Source organism: Ranitomeya variabilis, chromosome 4 (assembly GCF_051348905.1).
Source record: "Ranitomeya variabilis isolate aRanVar5 chromosome 4, aRanVar5.hap1, whole genome shotgun sequence".
Lineage (NCBI taxonomy): Eukaryota > Metazoa > Chordata > Amphibia > Anura > Dendrobatidae > Ranitomeya > Ranitomeya variabilis.
In genome coordinates, this window is record NC_135235.1 from 109,063,517 (window position 1) to 109,082,854 (window position 19,338).

At 46.2% G+C, this 19,338-nt stretch overlaps 1 protein-coding gene across 1 annotated transcript; it reads right to left on the reverse strand.

Moving 5' to 3' along the window:
* Positions 1–11,394: 11,394 nt before the first annotated feature.
* On the reverse strand, positions 11,395–18,678 carry LOC143769974 (transcription factor IIIB 50 kDa subunit-like). The gene is made up of 4 exons (XM_077259100.1): positions 18,434–18,678; positions 15,659–15,718; positions 13,449–13,770; positions 11,395–12,066 (listed from the first exon to the last, which is right to left on the reverse strand). Exons 1-4 carry the CDS (start codon positions 18,585–18,587, stop codon positions 11,418–11,420), a joined length of 1,185 nt encoding a protein of 394 aa, XP_077115215.1. The 5' UTR covers positions 18,588–18,678; the 3' UTR covers positions 11,395–11,417.
* Positions 18,679–19,338: the final 660 nt, after the last annotated feature.

A 19,338-nucleotide genomic window follows, 5' to 3' on the forward strand; every position in this document is an offset into this window, starting at 1 on the left:
CAACATTGAGGGACAGGTTTTTTATGGAGGTAGTTGAAATAGGTTCAAATGGGGCCTCTGTCATGGCCGTGAGGACTAAGTTTAAATCCCATGGTATGACCCAATCTTTCACTACTGGTCTGGACCTACTTGCTGCCTTAATGAACCTATCAATCCAGTAATTACTGGCAATGCTGCAGCTAAAAAGGGCCCCTAAGGCTGACACCTGCACTTTAAGAGTACTAGTGGAAAGCCCCATGTCCAGACCTTTTTGTAGGAATTCTAAAATCTGGTTTATTGGTGCTGACTGACCAGCTATTACCCCTGAGTCTTGAAAGAACCTTTTTCAGATTCTGACGTAAATTTGGGTTGTAATCATTTTTCGGCTTTTAAGCAGGTTATTAATCAAGCCTGGCGAAAAACCTCTATCTCTTAGCAGTGACCGTTCAAAATCCACGCCGTCAGATGAAGGCCATCCACCTGAGGATGGTAGATTGGGCCCTGGGATAGCTGTTAGGACCCATGGGTCGGACACTGACATGATCCTGAGGCATGAGAATCATGCCCTCCTGGGGCAAAACGGGGTGATTACTATAATCTTTGCCCTGTCCTTCCTGATTTTCCTCATCACCAGGGGTAGTAGAGACAGGGGAGGGAAGGCATATGCCAGCCTGAAGTCCCACTTTATCAAAAAAGCGTCTACTGCCAAAGGGTCTTCTCTGGGATTCAGTGAGCAAAATTGCCTCACTCTCCTGTTCTCCCTGGTGGCGAAGAGATCCACCTCTGGTTGACCCCACTTTTGCACAATCAGGTCGAAGATGGAGGTTTTTAGGGACCATTCCCCCTGTTTCAAAAGATTGCGGCTTAAGTAATCCGCTGTAGTGTTTTTTCTTCCTTTTATATGTAGAGCGGTTAAAGACAGAAAATGCTGCTCTGCCAGTTAGAACAAGTGTTCTGCTACATTCACCAGGGGTCTGGAATGAGTCTCGACTTGGTGATTTATCTACACCACGGTGACCTGATTGTTGGAGAACACTTGTACGTGATGACCCTGTAGATACACAAGGAGTCTTTTAGCCGCCTGTTCCACTGCTGTTAATTCTTTCAGAAGACATTTCTACCTGATGATGCTCCCATAGTCCCTGGACTAAAACTTCACCCATATGAGCCCCCCAACCGGAAGGGCTTGCATCCATGGTGACTATACAGGTTATGTTATATTCCCAGGGGACCCCCCTAGATAAATTGTTTCCCTCTAGCCACCAATTGAGGGATTTTATAGCATTTCAGGATACAGCCCGGTGAAGTCAGGGGTTTTTTCCCGCCACCTGTAGAAGTGGGGAAGAGTGTAAGGGACTATGCTTTTAACTAGGGACTTCCGCTCCCCCTTTTTTTTTTCCTTCCTACCATCTGTCGCACACATGGCTGACATAACTTAAGGGCAGGTGTCTGGCAAGGGACAACCGCAAAGGGCACATTCCTTATTTTTTGTTTTACCAGAGCATTTCTTCCCCTAGAGAAGAAAATATAAGGAAAATACTGCATCAGGGTACATTCACAGAGATCTCTTACCCAAGCAGTAGTGGTAGGTACCGGATCACGGGGGAGTGAGCTGAATCCTTCAGCCTGGAGGAACTCTTGTGGCTGGGCTACCCACTTAGTCCTCGGTTTTTTAGCTGGGGATTTGCATGGGACCTCTCTGAGGCATGTTCCTGCTCCAGCTGAAGCATGGGAGCTTCTGACTCATCCATTGCTGCAATGGGCCAAAAGCAGCCCTGCAGCGTCTGTGGCTTTTTTGTAGTCCTCCCCCGGATCCAGGTCAGCAGAGTCGTGGCCAGGGGTTCCGCCCCGTCCTCCCCCACTGCGCCCCGCCTCTCCCGCCATCCGAGCCACCATGCTCACAGCCATGCCGCCGCGATACGGCGGCACCCACAGAGAGAAGCCAGCCGGCAACCTACTTCTGGCCGGCATCCCGGCCCCGCCGCGTCACTTCCAGCGCTCAAATGAATGCACGGGGACACGCAGGACAGTGGTGCGGCACCAAAGCCTGGACTGGCACGACCCCAGCCCCACGCACGCCACGCCAGCCGGAACCAGACGACAGGCCGGACCGCAGGACGACCAGCACCGGGAGGACCAGGACGGACCGCGGGGGGGAATATTCACCTACCCGCGCTGGCTCTGGAGACGGTAATACTCCGGACTCCGCTCCACACACTGTCATGGAGCCCTGCCCGGGCCCACCGTGGCGCTTCTAGGGACCCCGCACTGACCGAGGTAGGAGACCCCCTTAATACATGGGTCGGTCAGCCGGCCTGTGTATTCCTGACGGAAAAACGAATGATCTGTAGGGCATCCTGTCCTCCAGGAACAGGAAACCAACTGATGCGTGGGAGAGGTACCGCCCTTATGTATGTGTAGGTTTCCTGTTCCTGAAGGGCGGATCCCCTCTCTCAGGTGGTGCTGTCATGGACGCTCGAAAAAAAGATCATTTTTGTGAAGGGTTAATAAACTTATTGAATGTGGTTTTGAGCACCTCGAGGGGTGCAGTTTTTAGAATGGTGTCACACTTGGGTGTTTTCTATCATATAGACCCCTCAAAGTGACTTACTTCAAATGTGATGTGGTCCTAAAAAAATGGTTTGTAAATTTTGTTGTAAAAATGAGAAATTGCTGGTCAACTTTTAGCTCTTATAACTTCCTAACAAAAAAAATTTGGTTCCAAAATTGTGCTGATGTAAAGTAAACATGTGGGAAATGTTACTTATTACATATTTTGTGTGATATATCTGTGTGATATAAGGGCATGAAAATTCAAAGTTGGAAAATTGCGAAATTTTCTAAATTTTCGCCAAATATCTGTTTTTTTCACAAATAAACGCAAGTCATACCAAATAAATTTTACCACTGTCATGAAGTACAATATGTCAAAAGAAAATGTCAGAATCACTGGGATCCGTTGAAGTGTTCCAGAGTTATAACCTCATAAAGGGACAGTGGTCAGAATTGTAAAAATTGGCCTGGTCATTAACATGCAAACCACCCTTGGGGGTAAAGGGGTTAACATTCAATCCTTTAGAGCCTCAAGCCTGGTTTTGAGATGAAAAAGTAATCGCACTTCACTACTCGGTCTGTGGTATTGGACAATTCTTTCTACTGGTATGTCTCATTACACTTAAGCAGGCAATGCTTGCAGAACAATAAATGGCTTCACAGAGACACAGAAATACAAAAATCTATAATCCCTACATATGCCTGACTCAACAAAAAATAAGCCATATTATATGAAGTAAACTTCTGCCTGCAGGAACTGGGGAAACACCTCCAAGTATCATAATTACCAGCATGTCCTTTCCCCCTTCGCGTCACTATAGGAACTTTGTATGTAACCCCTTCTCATGTACAGCACCATGGAATTAATGGTGCTATATAAATAATATTGTAGGAGTACGCAGCTTACTGTACCTGCCCATGTGTATGACCTTGATGTACAAGGGGCCAATACACCTGTAGGGACTGGAATCGCATAGCATATGATCACTATACGAAGGGTATGATATCATAGAATGTTAGAGTTGGAAGGGACCTCCAGGGTCATCATGTCCATCCCCCTGCTCAATGCAGGATTCACTAAACCATCTCAGACTGATGTCTGTCCTCTGCTGTCCAGCCTGTTTGAAGACTTCCATTGAAGGAGAACTCACCACCTCTTGTGGCAGCCTGTTCCACTCATTGAGCACCGTCAAAAAGTTTTTACCTAATCAGTAGCTTCTCCCTTTCAGTTTCATTCCATTGCTTCTCGGGTTACCATGTGCAAATGAGAATAAGGCTGTGTGCCCACGCTGCGTTTTTTTTTAATGCATTTCTGCAGCATTTTTGCTGCAGCGGAAACCCTTAAAAAACACTTTCCCATGCAATCCTATGGGATTCCGCAGTTGCTGTGCCCATGCTGCGGATTATCCCGCTGCGGAAATGGATAGCGGTAAAATCCGCAGCATATTCATTATTTCTGTGGAATCACGGCGATTACGCAGCCATAGGATTGTATTGAAATGCTCACTTTACACATGTGGCTATGCCCACCATGCGCAAAGTGAGCGCTTCATGTGCGGATGACACCCGGGTCTGGAGGAGAGGAGACTCTCCTTCAGGCCCTGGGATCCATATTCCTGTAAAAAAAAATAAATAAAAAATAGGGATATACTTACCATCTGATGGCCCCCGGAGTTTGTGATTGCGCAAATCACCTGAGATGACGTCGCGGTCACAAAGGTCCTTCGCACAAAGCATCCCTGGGAACGGAAGATAGCGGGAGCGTCGCTGAGATCGGGGCCGTCGGAAGGTAAGAATTACCATATTTTTATTATTATTTTTAACATTCTGCCTTTTACTGTTGATGCTGCATAGTCCTCCACGGACTGGGAACCATATCCCTGTTAAAAAAAAAAAAAAAATTAAAATAAAAAAGTGATATACTTACCTTCCAATGGCCCCCGGAGTCCTCCCGCCTCTCAGCGGTGCACGCGGCGGCTTCCGTTCCCAGGGATGCATTGCGTGAAGGACCTGGGATGACGTCGCGGTCACACGACTGACGTCACAAAGGTCCTTCGCGCAAAGCATCCCTGGGAACGGAAGCTGCCGCATGCACCGTTGAGATCGGGGCCGTCGGAAGGTGAGAACAATTTTTTTTTTTTTTTTAATTATTTTTAACATTAGATCTTTTTACTATTGATGCTGCATAGGCATCATCAATAGTAAAAAGTTGGTCACACTTGTCAAACACTATGTTTGACAAGTGTGACCAACCTGTCAATCACTTTTCCAAGCGATGCTTCAAATCGCTTGGAAAACGAAAGCATTCTGCAAGCTAAAAACGTATGCAAAATGCTTGTGTTTTGTGGAAAAACGCATGCGAGTTCCGCATGCGTTTTACCCGCGGCAGGGAGTTGCGGAAATGCTGCGGACATTTCTGCAACGTGGGCACATAGCCTTAGGCTACTTTCACACTAGCGTCGGGCTCGGTCCGTCGCAGTGCGTCGGGCCGAGGTCACCGACGCTAGCGTTGTCTCCGCCGCACAACGGGGGCAGCGGATGCATTTTTCCAGCGCATCCGCTGCCCCATTGTGAGGTGCGGGGAAGTGGGGGCGGAGTTCCGGCCGCGCATGTGCGGTCGGAAAAAGCGGACCGTTGTGAGCAAAAAACGTTACATGTAACGTTTATTGCTCCCGACGGTCCGCCACAACACGGCGCAACCGTCGCACGACGGTTGCGACTTGTGTGTCAATGCGTCGCAAATGCGTCGCTAATGTTAGTCAATGCAGAAAAAACGCATCCTGCAAGCACTTTTGGGTTGGCATGACAACCAGAGGTCTCTCAGTGCTGGCTTGCTGTGAGCGCAGCCCGGTGGTCGGCTCTCACAGCAAGTGTGGTATTCTGCTACATATAGGTGATCTGATCATCGTCTGTATGTAGCAGAGCCGATCGGATTATGGCAGCTTCCAGACTATTGAAGCATGCCAAAAGTAAAAGAAAAAAAAAAAGAGTTTAAAAATAGTAAAGAATAAAATTATATATATATATTTATTGTTTCATTTTGAATAGGGCGAAAGGAGGGTGAGTTAAATAAATATATATATAGATATATATACCACGTTACTATAAATCACAAGGCGCTTGACACGTGTGCCCAGAACAGCAGCAGGCAAACCAGTCAGTGGGGTGTGTGTGACTAACAGCAAACAATGTGTAAAGTAAAAGGTTGCCGCGCTGAACGGCACTCACAACATGAAGTGTCGTCCTGTGTAAATAATGGCCACTTGTCTGGCGGTGTCCTCATTCACAGTCCAAAAGATCCTTAGCAATGGGAGCGTCCTCCCTGAAGTTGCAGTCCCCCGGACAAAACCCGCTGCCGTGTGTCACAGTTGTCTCATAAAGTTGCGCACAATTTTATTGATTTTATATATTGTTAAATTTTTATAAATTTTTAGAAATGGCGAATAACACTTATTGCCAGTAATTTATAGGTGGCATTACGTCACTATTTGTATTTTTGCAGCTGTTCATAGACTCACTCTGAGTCTGCACATGTTTATATACATGTGTAGTTTGGAGTGAGCTTTTTGCTTTTTTAGTATGCTTTTTTATAATGGTTTTTTATACTACTCATTATTCTTGTTTTTATTTATTAATTAAATAAAGATTGTGTTTTTTAAATATCCCTTTTTCTACAGGCATACAGTTGTAGCCATTAGTTTCTTGGGTATCCATGGTTTTGCAAAGTAACATCTGATTGCTCATAAATGGGCCAGGACAAGTAGACAGTAGCTGGCGAAATGTGTCATTCACTGTCAAATTATGAGGCTGCAGGAGCGTGGGCAGATATATAAGAACAGCGGCAGTGCAGGCGCCATACCTTGAGAAAGAGGGACGTTGCCCTCGAAACGCGTCGGGATTGGCCCCTGCATACGTCCGTTAGTTATGGACAGGTGACGTCACCACCTTACCACGCCCCCCGCTCACCTCGCTACGCTGTCAGCGGCGCCATCGGCCGGGGCTAACGCTGACACACGGTGGCGGGTTTTGTCTGGGGGACTGCAACTTCAGGGACGATGCTCCCATTGCTAAGGATCTTTTGGACTGTGAATGAGGACACCGCCAGACAAGTGGCCATTATTTACACAGGACGACACTTCATGTTGTGAGTGCCGTTCAGCGCGGCAACCTTTTACTTTACACATTGTTTGCTGTTAGTCACACACACCCCACTGACTGGTTTGCCTGCTGCTGTTCTGGGCACACGTGTCAAGCGCCTTGTGATTTATAGTAACGTGGTATATATATCTATATATATATTTATTTAACTCACCCTCCTTTCGCCCTATTCAAAATGAAACAATAAAAAAAAAAAAAAACCAAAAAATTCACATATTTGGTATCGCCGCGTTCAGAATCACCCGATCTATCAAAAAAAAAAAAAAAAAAAGGATTAACCTGATAGCTAAATGGCATAGCGAGAAAAAAAAAGTAAAAGAGCCAGAATTGTTTTTTTTTTTGGTCGCGCGACATTGCATTAAAATGCAATAACGGGTGATAAAAAAAAATAATATCTGCACCAAAATGGTATCAATAAAAATGTCAGCTCGTTACGCAAGAAATAAGCCCTCATCCAACCCTAGATCACAAGAAATGGAGACACTATGGGTCTCGGAAAATGGCGCAATTTTTTTTTTTTTTAAACAAACTTTGGATTTATTTTTTCACCATTTAAAGGGAACCTATCACCCCGTTTTTTTCGGTATGAGATAAAAATACTGTTAAATAGGGCCTGAGCTGTGCATTACAATAGTGTAGTTTGTGGACCCCGATTCCCCACCTATGCTGCCGAAATACGTTACCAAAGTAGTCATTTTCGCCTGTCAATCAGGCTGGTCAGGTCGGATGGGCGTGGCTTCTTCCCCCAGATATTGCGTAGTTTTCCGTTGGTGGCGTAGTGGTGTGCGCATGTCCAAGGTCCCCAATCCTGCACGGGGGGGTGAAAATAGCAGCGATGTCCGTTATTCCATTGGTGGTCGGTGGGCGCGGCCATCTTCCTTTGGCCGCGCGTGCGCAGAAGCGGCGCTCTGCTGGCCGCGGCTTCAGGAAAATGGCCGCCGCGATCTCCATCTGCGCACGCGCGGCATCCCACGGCCATTTTCCTGAAGCCGCGGCCAGCAGAGCGCCGCTTCTGCGCACGCGCGGCCAAAGGAAGATGGCCGCGCCCACCGACCACCAATGGAATAACGGACATCGCTGCTATTTTCACCCCCCCGTGCAGGATTGGGGACCTTGGACATGCGCACACCACTACGCCACCAACGGAAAACTACGCAATATCTGGGGGAAGAAGCCACGCCCATCCGACCTGACCAGCCTGATTGACAGGCGAAAATGACTACTTTGGTAACGTATTTCGGCAGCATAGGTGGGGAATCGGGGTCCACAAACTACACTATTGTAATGCACAGCTCAGGCCCTATTTAATAGTATTTTTATCTCATACCGAAAAAAACGGGGTGATAGGTTCCCTTTAAGTAGAAAAAATAAAATAAATAACCTAGACATGTTTGGTGTCCATAAACTCGTAATGACCTGGAGAATCATAATGGCAGGTCAGTTTTAGCATTTGTACCATTGACACATGGTTAGGTTTTTAACAGACAGTGTAGGACTGTCCCGATCAGAGTTACCTTGTCGTGATGGGATGGCTTTTATGCTATTTTTGATCAAAAACAGTATTACTAAAAACTCTGTTATTTAGATTCACTTTTTGCTTTTTACAGCAGGGTTTTTGCTCATTTTTTCTCTTGTGTGTTTTATGGCCAATGTGAACATGCGTTTATGCGCTGCATATGTACCAACTTAAGCTCAATTTTTTTAGTTTTTTCTTTGTATTATTGCATTCTGTGCAAGCCGGGGCATGGCCACCCTTTTCTAAGCTGGAGATTGTGTATAGAGCTCCCCAAGGCTTGTGATCTACTGGTTGGGCCCAGTCTTTTGTCTGCTCTTATTCACAGACAGTGTAGGACCATCCCCATGGGCGTGGAATGCAGCGCATATTCATTTCTCTTTAGCAGCGGGCACAGGCGTTAACCAGAGCCACCGGCTCCTGCCTCTGTGACCCACTACTCCTCCACCTCAGCCAATATATCCGGACTATAACACCCCCCCCCCCCCCCCATTTTCCTCCACATTTTGGGAGGAAAAAAAAGGGCATCTTATAGTCCGAAAAATACGGTCAATGAGCCAATATTAATAACACACAGTGTGTGAAATAAGTATTGAACACTTCACCAATTTTCTAAGTAAAATATATATTTCTAAAAGGTGACATTGACATGAAATTCTCACCAAAAGTAACAACACATTTAATCCACACAGGCGAAAAAACAAACACATAGATGTTCATAAATGAAGTTATATGTAATAATGAGAAATGAAAGAGAAAAAGTATGGAACACTTGAAGAAAGGTGTAAAAATCCATGGAAAGCCATGACACCAGCTGAAATCTATCAGTAATTAGAAAGCAATCCTATCACTTATTTTTCACCATCAGCTGGATCAATGTCCTATAAAAAGGTGTCTCATTATCAAGGTGCCACACAAGAGGCATCTCATGATGACTAAAACCAGTGAGCTGTTAAGGTGTTACAATAAGGTTGCTAAGGTCTTTACTGATGGCATTGGCTTCAGAAAGTTTCTAAACTACTGAACGTTCCAGTGAGCGCTGTTAGGGCCATAATCCAGAAGTGGAAAACATCATTTCACAATAAACGGACCACGATCCCTAGAGCTAAGGGCTGCCTATGGAGGGCTACAGAAAGACCTGGAATCACCAAGTACAATTGTTTCAAAGAGAACTATAAGTAATGCTCTCAACCTCCATGGCCTGTATGCACACTCACCACACAAGACTTTATTGCTAAACAAAAAGCATATACAAGTGTGTTTAAAGTTTGCTCAACAACATTTAGACAAGCCTCTAAAATACTGTGAGAATATAGTCTGGTGAGATAAGACCAAAAGTGAACTCTTTGGATGCCATAATACTCACTATGTTTGGAGGCCAAAAGGAACTGCATATCACCCCAAAAATACCATACAAACAGTGAAGTTTGGAAGTGGGAACATCATGATGTGGGTCTGCTTTTCAGCCCACGGCATAAATGAAGGAAGGATAAATGGTCAAATGCACAGAGACATTTCTGATAAAAATCTGCCACCATCTACCATAATGATGACCATGAAACGAGGATGGAGATTTCAGGAAGGCAATGATCCCAAAACAACACAGTCAAGAAAATGCTCGATTGGTTTAAGAGAGAGAAAATAAATCTGCCAGAAAGGCCCAGCCAATCATCTGTACTTAATCCAACAGAAAATTTTGGAAGTAGCTAAAACTCAGAGTTCATAGAAGGGAGACCATGGCACCTTCAAAATTTGATGGCATAATGAGCCAAAAATCACGTCTGAGCAATGCATGTGACTAGTTCCTCCATGCAGATGTCTTCAAGCAGTCATCACCAATAAGGGCCTCGGTACGAAGTATTAAATAAATGTCATTAATCGTGTTCAATACTTTTTCCTTGTGTCATTTATCGCTATTACACATAACGTTCTCTTTATTATACATAGGGATGGGTAAACCTGAACAGTAAAGTTTGGGGTCTGTACCTAACACCTACTGTTCAGGCACAGACCCTGAACTAGGACTTCTCCAGGAAATCCGTATTACTGTTCGGGTTCGGCACCCATAACATCGGGTGTTTTTCATGCAGTCATCTGCATGACAACATGAGATCCACTAGTGGGCTCTGTTCGGCAGTAAGATCATTACCGCAAGTCAGGGAGCTGTGGATCATCTGACAGCAGCTGTAACTCCAATCACAGCACCATCCAGGCTTGATGTCACCTGAAACTATAAAGGTGACATCAACACCACAAATATTAACCCCACTTGCCACCGCCACAAGGCAAATAGGAAGAGAGGCATAATAATAGATGTGCCTTTTCTGGATGGTTGCTGTTTTTAGGCTGGGTGGGGGGCAATATCCATGGCTCCTTACCAGCCTGACAATACCAGGCACCAGCTGTCTGCTTTAGCTTGGCTGGTTGTCAAAAATGGAGGAAGACTCCACGCCGTGTTTTTTTTTTTTTTTTTTTAATTAAAATAATTAAAAAAAAAAAAAAATGGAGCAAGGACCCCTCTATTCTTGATATCCAGCCATGATAAAGCTGACAGCTGAGGGTTGCAGTCTTCAGCCATCATTTTTGCCATGATGGTTATCTAATTTTTTAAAATGTATTTTATAGCCCAGGCGTCTGCTGATAAATACTCCCATCAGCCGCGCATGCTCTCGCTGTTATTAGACTGAAGAGAGTAGAACTCACATAAGCTGATGACTGTGACCGGTACACTTATTACCGCCGGCACAGCTGCTGGCTCAAGCTGTCATCTGACAGTGTGGGAACTGCACCTCTCTGACCATCGGTAATAACCGTACCACCGATCAGAGGCAATTTTTGCCACACTGTCATGCACATGACCGCGTGTGGCAAACAATGGATGTTTGGGCCCTCCATTCATCTGAATGGGGTCTGGGAACTGTTCTGGTACCTGAACTTTTTTCTTTTTTACGTGTTCGGCCGAACCCACACATCAGCACACAACTCAATTTATGAGCATCTATAATTTGATTTCTTTGCCTGTGTGGATTGTGGTTATGATAATTTCATGTCAATAGAACCTTTAGAAATATATTTTTGCACAAACTCCATCTATAACTTAAAAAAAAAAAAAAGCCATAGTGAGTCTCCATAATGCTAAAGGAGAAAAAAAAATAAAAAATTAAGTTGCACAAATATAATGAAATGATATATACAATTTAAAGTCTTTAATTCACTAAAGAACAAGCCGAGTCTGTGCCTGCTGAAAACAAGCCATCTCAGCTGGCGTCCTCAGATACTGCTCTATCTCACTGTCTGAAATATCCTCATCTCCAGTAATATCTTGGAGTTTATTGGGAAATGCAATGGCATGTGATCTTTTCCTTGGCTTGGTCATGCATGGTGGAAGGAAAGCTGCACTTGGATGCTGTAGATCAGAAGACTTGCTTTCTTCTGACTTTGTGGTGGCCATTTCCACATCTTCCAGAGCCTTCCTGAAAAGATAAGTCCTGTGTTTTAAAATGTCACCCAAGTGATATACCACATTGTTCTTATTTATGGTGAGCATCTTCAGCCAGGGTAGCTGTGCGGACAGCTTTAGGCAGATTTCTTTAAGTTCTTTCAATCGCAATACCGCAGGAGGCGGCTTTTCGGTCTCTGAAAACTTGCAAAACTGAGAAAAAGTGCATGACCGGCGTTGGACGGGTTTGAGGGACTGCCAAGAAAGATAGACAGCTGCAGTTATCATGGGAATAGGCTGACGTCCAGTGACTAGCCACGTCTCACTGGCCAACTCCAGTATTTGAAAAGTCCGCTCCAATACTTTATCTGGGCTCTCCGCGTAATTCTTTGGGGCTGACGAGCAATCTTGGAATAACCGAAAACTGCAAAAAAAAAAAAAAAATAGTAAGAATGTGTTTATAATCGGAAACATGCATGAGAACCATTATGAAATAGTCGTGGGACCAACCGATGCAACTTCATCCCGGGCAACATATACTCTACTTGGTTAGAAAAATGTAATGGCGGTTTTTCTATTTTTCTGCCTTGTAAGAAGGCTAGGTGTCACATGGTGGGCAGTCCAGATCCGTGTTACTCTGCCCCCCACCATGGATTTTCCCATAGCAAAAACCTGCTGACCGATTCCCTTTAAATTCCGTCTGAGCATGAAGAGAGACAGGAAACTGTTTCCTCTAGCTCAAAGTGAACATTGAAGCTGCAGCCAATCAATGGCTGCCGATTGGTTGCAATGGTCACATGACTTCGCCCGCCGAAAGCGAAAGTCAGAGAGCGGTGTGAAGGAACAGAGGGAAGCTGGTAGGTATCATCTATAAGAGCCACAATGGTCCCATTTATACAACGAAGTAAAGTAATGAATGGCCTATTTAATGGGGTGTATACCCCACAACTGGAGCTAAAGCAGATCACTGAGCCCTGGGATCCCTGGCAATCTGGACTGCAGATGGCCGACAGCCACCCCTTACTGTACTGGGGAATCCCTGGAAGTCAAACATTTTTCACAGTATACATGAAATGATTTCACATTACGAACGTACAGAATATCTTATAAAAGATTACCCTGTTTTTAGTAGTTTGTGGTGGTCTGTGATCCGGAAGCCCACCACTGTGAAAATAAAGAGACCTGATGGAGCTCACTAATCTGTAATCACACTTGGATGTAATCTTTTCCATTGATGACAATGCAACTGTGCCCAACCTGCAGGGTAGCGTTTGTCTACAAAGCTCAGCATCAGGTGAATAGTTCATAAGGATAATATAAGGATAATATGCTGCGGAAATGTCTGCAGCATTTCCACAACTTCCCGCAAAACACAAGCGTTTTAACTTGCAGAATGCTTGCGTTTTCCAAGCGATTTGAAGCATCGCTTGGAAAAGTGATTCTCAGGTTGGTCATACTTGTCAAGCATAGTGCTTGACAAATGTGACCAATATTTTACTATTGATGCAGCCTATGCAGCATCAATAGTAAAAGATAGAATGTTAAAAATAATAATAAAAAATAAAAAAAGTTATGGCCATGGGAAGAAGGGAATCAAAATACAGAAAATACCAAGGTCGTGAGGGGGTTAATGGTGGTGTGAACACAACCCGACCAGGTGAGCAGGAATGTGCAATTCATACAATTTGCCCAGATAAGACCCTACTGTGCTTTTTTTTTGTCACTCTAGTTTTGCGCTACTACAATGGAATTAGATTGTTGCCACTCTCTGCAACATAAAACCGGCCACCATCCCCCTTGGATTACCTTTGGCAGTGACTTTTGGCCAGATCCTGAAGGCTCATGGACGGGACATCGATCTTCAATGCTTGGACCAGTTCCAGGAACACGCTAGTGAGGACTTCATATGAGGAGTAAACCAAGGAAGAAATGGTGGCAACAGTGAGAGGCCAGTGGTGCTGTCTGCAGGTTATGTACACACAGCACCCCATAATTGCCTCCTTCTTCTCTTTTCTGACGAAGTGGCACAATGGGAGGTAGAAGACCCTTTCATAGTAGGACACGGCGGTATCTGCAAAGCTGTTCGGAAGTCTGAGGACCCTACAAAGATTCCTGACCCGAATAATACCTGGTGGGAAGAAGAAACATCACATAAGACGCTGACACAGCCCCGGGTAGGCCGCTCACTGCACTAAATGCCCTTTTCTGAGACTTATTTTTAGTTATGTAATGGCTTGCTATTACTAGGGGGGCTCTAGTCTTTCATTGGTACCATTTTTGAGGTAAAAAATGACTGATTGCTTTTCTCATTTTTTTTCTCCTTTACAGAGTTTACCACATGGTTAAATAATATATTTTAATACGTCTGACGGCATAATATGCTTATTTTTACCCCACTGTGAACCAGGAAGAGAGGAGCAATTTAAACTATTTGTTTTATTTGTTTTTTTTAAATATTAATGTTATTTAGAACAATTTATCTACCTGGGGAACTTGAATTACTATTAGTAGTATCTCCTATGAGACCTCCTTTGCTATTGGGAGCTCTTACTGATACTCGTGCTACCCAGGTGGCCTGTTATTCCTGGTCCCATCCTTGACACTGAAAATGGTCAGAAATTAGTCAATATACACATTCCCAGGTCTGGCACAGCATCTCTGCCGCTGATCTTGTCTCAGTATTTTTGCTGCAGCAGTGATGTCCTGTTGACAGCTCACAACACTGCTGCAGCCAATCACTCAGCGGTTCAGCCCAATAGATTGCAGAAGTTGCTGAGCTCAGTGATGTGATTGACTGCAGCAGTGCCGACAGCTGTTGAGGCAAAGTCACTGCTACAGCCAAAACACAGACCGATACAGCATTGGAGACACTGTGCTGAACCGGGGGATAGCAAGTACGATCAGATAGAGAGATACAAGGTATATCGTATATACTTGAGTATCAGCAGTTTTCCGGCACTATTTTTTGCCAAAAAGGGCCCATAAGGCTTGTACACAAGTCATTGTCCCAGAAGATGGAGGGGAAGCAGCAGAGGAGCAGATCACAGGAGTACAGGAGCCGGCGGCTGCGGCTAACTCCTGTGCCCGCTGTTAAAGAGAAATGAAAGTTAACTGCTCTGGCAGTGAATATTCATTTCTCTGTAATAGAGGGCACAGGAATCGCAGCCGCCGGCTTCCACCAGCGGCCACAGGTACCCGCTACTTAAGAGAAATGAATATTCACCTCTCTCCACTCCCATAGGTGTGGAGCGCAGTGAATATTCATTTCCTTAAGTAGTGGGGACACGTCATCGCCCGGACGCTGCTGGCACCGGAACAAGATGCTATGAAGGAGCTCAGGGAAGGTAGGATTTTTTTTTTTTTTTTTTAAGTTTTTCTGATGGGGTCCAAGCACACCAGGATAGGGACAAGGAGGCCATGCACACCAGGATAGGGACAAGGAGGCCACGCACACCAGGATAGGGACAAGGAGGCCACGCACACCAGGATAGGGACAAGGAGGCCACGCACACCAGGATAGGGACAAGGAGACAATGAATACCCGGCTTATACTTGAGTCAATAAGCTTTCCCAGTTTTTCGTGGCAAAATTAGGTGCCTCGGCTTATACTCGGTTTAGCTAATACAATAGTAAATACGGTAATTTGGATAAACTGTAAAAACCCCTATGATGCTGGCGCCTTATACTTCATTTAAGGCAGTGGGTTGGCTTAGTGGATAGCACTGTTACTTTGCAGCTCTGGGGGTTCCTAGTACAAATCCCACCAAGGACAACATCTGCAGAGAGTTTGCATGTTCTCCCCGTGTTTACGTTGGTTTCCTCCGGATTCCTCTCACACCCCAAAGACATACTAATAGGGAATCTGTGAGGCCCAGCGGGGAGAGTGCTGATAACGTCTGTAAGGTGCTGTGCAATAAATGGCGCCATATTAGAGAGTTAAATAAATGCATGGAATAAAAACAACTAGCCTGCATCAAAAACAAGCGTAACATTACATCAATGTGGGTGAGACATACCGTGCAGTTTAGTGCGGCTGATTGAGTCATTCTGTCCAGTGCTTTCTGTAAATGTCACCGCTGTGAATAAAACCGAAACAAAAAGCCTATTAATACCTGCATACGAGGAAAGCGGATGTGATGTTGGAAACAAAAGATGGAAACACATGGCCTTTTCTGGCCGGCACTAGAAAACTATTGCTGAGAAGATGAAGGGAAACTTCATTGAATGCTTTTCCTCACAGAATGTAACTGAGCGCCATCACTAATGTATAATACTGGCAATACTGGCAGCGGAGAGGTGGGGACAGCTGAGGAGAGCAAGATGGAGGCATGCAGCCCATTGTGGGGGGTTTCCACCCCTTCTATAATACAGATGGTGGGAATGCAGCCATGGAATCATCCGCTTCTGTGAAGTATCTAAAAGATCTGGTCTGCCATATGCTATGCCCATTTTATGAGAGAATTGGGGGGCTATCCCTTGGCCAGCAGTAGCCAGATGTAAACAGTGTAGGACAGAGGTGTGTCAAACTGCATTCCTCGAGGGCCGCCAACAGGTCATGTTTTCAGGATTTCCTTAGCATTCCACAATGTGCTGGAATCATTCTGTGCAGGTGATTAAATTATCACCTGTGCAATACAAGGAAATCCTGAAAACATGACCTGTTGGCGGCCCTCGAGGAATGCAGTTTGACACCTCTGGTGTAGGGAGTGGGAGAGCAGGGCCGGATACACGGTGTGGCGTCAGATCCCGGGTTCTGCAGATCAGCTCCTAGTGAAGTGAATAGTATAGTAGTAGTGATAGTTCTACCCCTTGCTATCCATGGCCGGAGGCTTGTGCAGTCACTGGAGCTGCCCTATAGACAATGGACCCCATGTATGCCTACGCAGTGGAATATGGCGCACCCTTGTGCTAGCATTAATGTTATGAGGCCACTGAATGGTCACCTCTGACCAAAGGCATCAGCCATGATGTGTTTCAGGGCCAAGGTCAAATCTGATGAGAGATTAATGAGATGCACAGACTGGATACAATGAGGCGCCGACTGTTAGGCTCCATATACAGAGCTGAGCAGCTTGCAGTGTTGTGTAATGGGTGCAAGCTGCAGAAGACACACGCATGCATTGTATGCACAGAGTGTATGGATTAGAACACAAGATACAAATAAAGCTGCCAGAATCAAAGTGAGGCGCTCAGCAGTAGTAACCCATCAGATCACTTCTTTCATTGTCTGACCTGCAGTAACCATGAAAGCTGGTCTTTCATTGGTTGTCTACGTTCAGCTCACAAATAAGCTTCATGAAGTGTTAGGTTATGTGCACACGCTGCGGATTTTGCTGCGGATCCGCAGCGGTTTCCCATGCGTTTACAATGTAAACCTATGGGAAACGAAATCCGCAGTGCACATGCTGCGGAAAAAAACGGGCGGAAACGCAGCGGTTTACATTCCACAGCATGTCAATTCTTTGTGCGGAATCCGCAGCGGTTTGAGGCCAATGTGCACATGCTGCGGATTCCATTGCGGAATTTTCCGCAGCGGATTTGAGAAATCCGCAGTGAAAAACCGCTGCGGTTTTTACAGCGGATTTATCGCGGTTTCTTTTGTGGTTTCCTCTGCGGGTTTTCACCTGCAGATTTCTATTGGAGCAGGTGTAAACCCGCAGCGGAATCCGCACAAAGAATTGACATGCTGCAGAAAATAAACCGCTGCGTTTCCGCTTTTTTTTCCGCAGCATGTGCACTGCGGATTTCGTTTCCCATAGGTTTACATTGTACTGTAAACGCATTGGAAACCGCTGCGGATCCGCAGCGTGTGCAAATACCCTTACACCTGCTCCAATAGAAAACTGCAGGTGTAAAGCCGCAGCGGAATCTGCAATAGAAACCGCAATAAATCCGCAGGAAAAACCGCAGCGGTTTTGCCCTGCAGATTTATCAAATCCCCACCCTCACAGATACGTGTGCACATACCCAAAGGCTATGTGCACACGTTGCGGTTTTTACCACGGATCCGTGGCAATTTTGATGCTGCGGGTCCGCAGCAGTTTCCATTGCGTTTACAGTTACATGTAAACCTATGGAAACCGCAATCCGCTGTGCACATGCTGTGGGAAAAAACGCGCAGAAACGCAGCGGTTTACATTCCGCAGCATGTCACTTCTTTGTGCAGAATCGCAGCGATTCTGCACACATAGGAAAGCATTGATCCGCTTACTTCCCGCATGGGGCTGTGCCCACGATGCGGGAAGTAAGCGGATAATGTGCAGATGGTACCCGGGGTGGAGGAGAGGAGACTCTCCTCCAGGCCCTGGGAACCATATTTGTGTAAAAAAAAATTATTAAAATAAAAAATAATGCTATACTCACCTCTCAGCGCTGCATGCGGCCGTCCGGTCGCAGGGTTGCTGTGCGAGCAGGGCCTGAGATGACGTCGCGGTCACATGACCGTGACGTCATGAAGGTCCTTCTCGCACAGCATCTTTGGAACCGGACCGCCGCGTGCAGCGCCGAGGAGATCCGGACATCAGAGGGTGAGTATAACCATTTTTTAATCATTTTTAACATTACTATTGATGCTGCATATTGCTGCATATGCAGCATCAATAGTATAGGCGTAAACCCGCAGCGGAAACCGCAAAACAAACCGTGATAAATCTGCAGGGATAACCGCAGCGGTTTTGCCCTACAGATTTATCAAATCCGCTGCGGGAGAACCCGCAGGGACCCGAACCTACGTGTGCACATAACCTAACACCCGCCCATACACTACAGAGAGCCGCGCACAGGCCTCCCACCTTGCATGTAGCTCTCCTCCGTGTGAGTGCTCGTCAGTTTCCCCTCGGTCAGGACGAAGCCGCAGTCCGCGCACACGAGCTGCTCCTGGGAGTAGTGCGCGTCCTCCACAATCTCCCCGGAGCCGCAGTCCGGGCATCGCTTACCCCCAGACATGTTTAGGCCTGAAGATGCGACTATACGCCAAGCAGCAGGGCAAACAAGTGGGTAGTGGTACTGGTAGCGTCTAGATTGGAGTTGATTTCTTGAGGGGGAGGAGTGATTCGTTGAAAGCATGATGTCACCAGAAGGGGCGGGGCCTCCTTTAGCCCAATGACGAGCCGACAGTAGGAACTTGAAGCTGCATTTTGTTGAGGCTGTTGGTGAAGAGACGAGGGAAAATAGATGCTGCACCATGGAGGCGTGTGAGAAGACTGAGGGGCTGCATTATGGAGCCGTGTGAGGAGAGGACCGAGGGGCTGCATCAGGGAACGTGTGAGGAGAGGACAGGGGCTGCACTATGGAGGTGTGAGGAGAGGACCGAGGGGCTGTGCCAGGGACCCGTGTGAGGAGAGGACCGAGGGGCTGCACTATGGAGGTGTGAGGAGAGGACCGAGGGGCTGTGCCAGGGACCCGTGTGAGGAGAGGACCGAGGGGCTGCGCCAGGGACCCGTGTGAGGAGAGGACCGAGGGGCTGCGCCAGGGACCCGTGTGAGCAGAGGACCGAGGGGCTGCAGCGTGGAGCCCTGTGAGGAGAGGACTCGGGCTGCACCATGGAGCCTTGTACGAAGGAATGAGAACGCAGGAATCGTTGTGAGTGCTCTGAGGTTGTAATTTGCTGTGAGAGGGCATGGAGTATGTAGAGGGGCATCCTGGGGGCTGTTGTGAGAGGGTATGGGGTATGTAGATGGGACATCCAGGGGGTTGT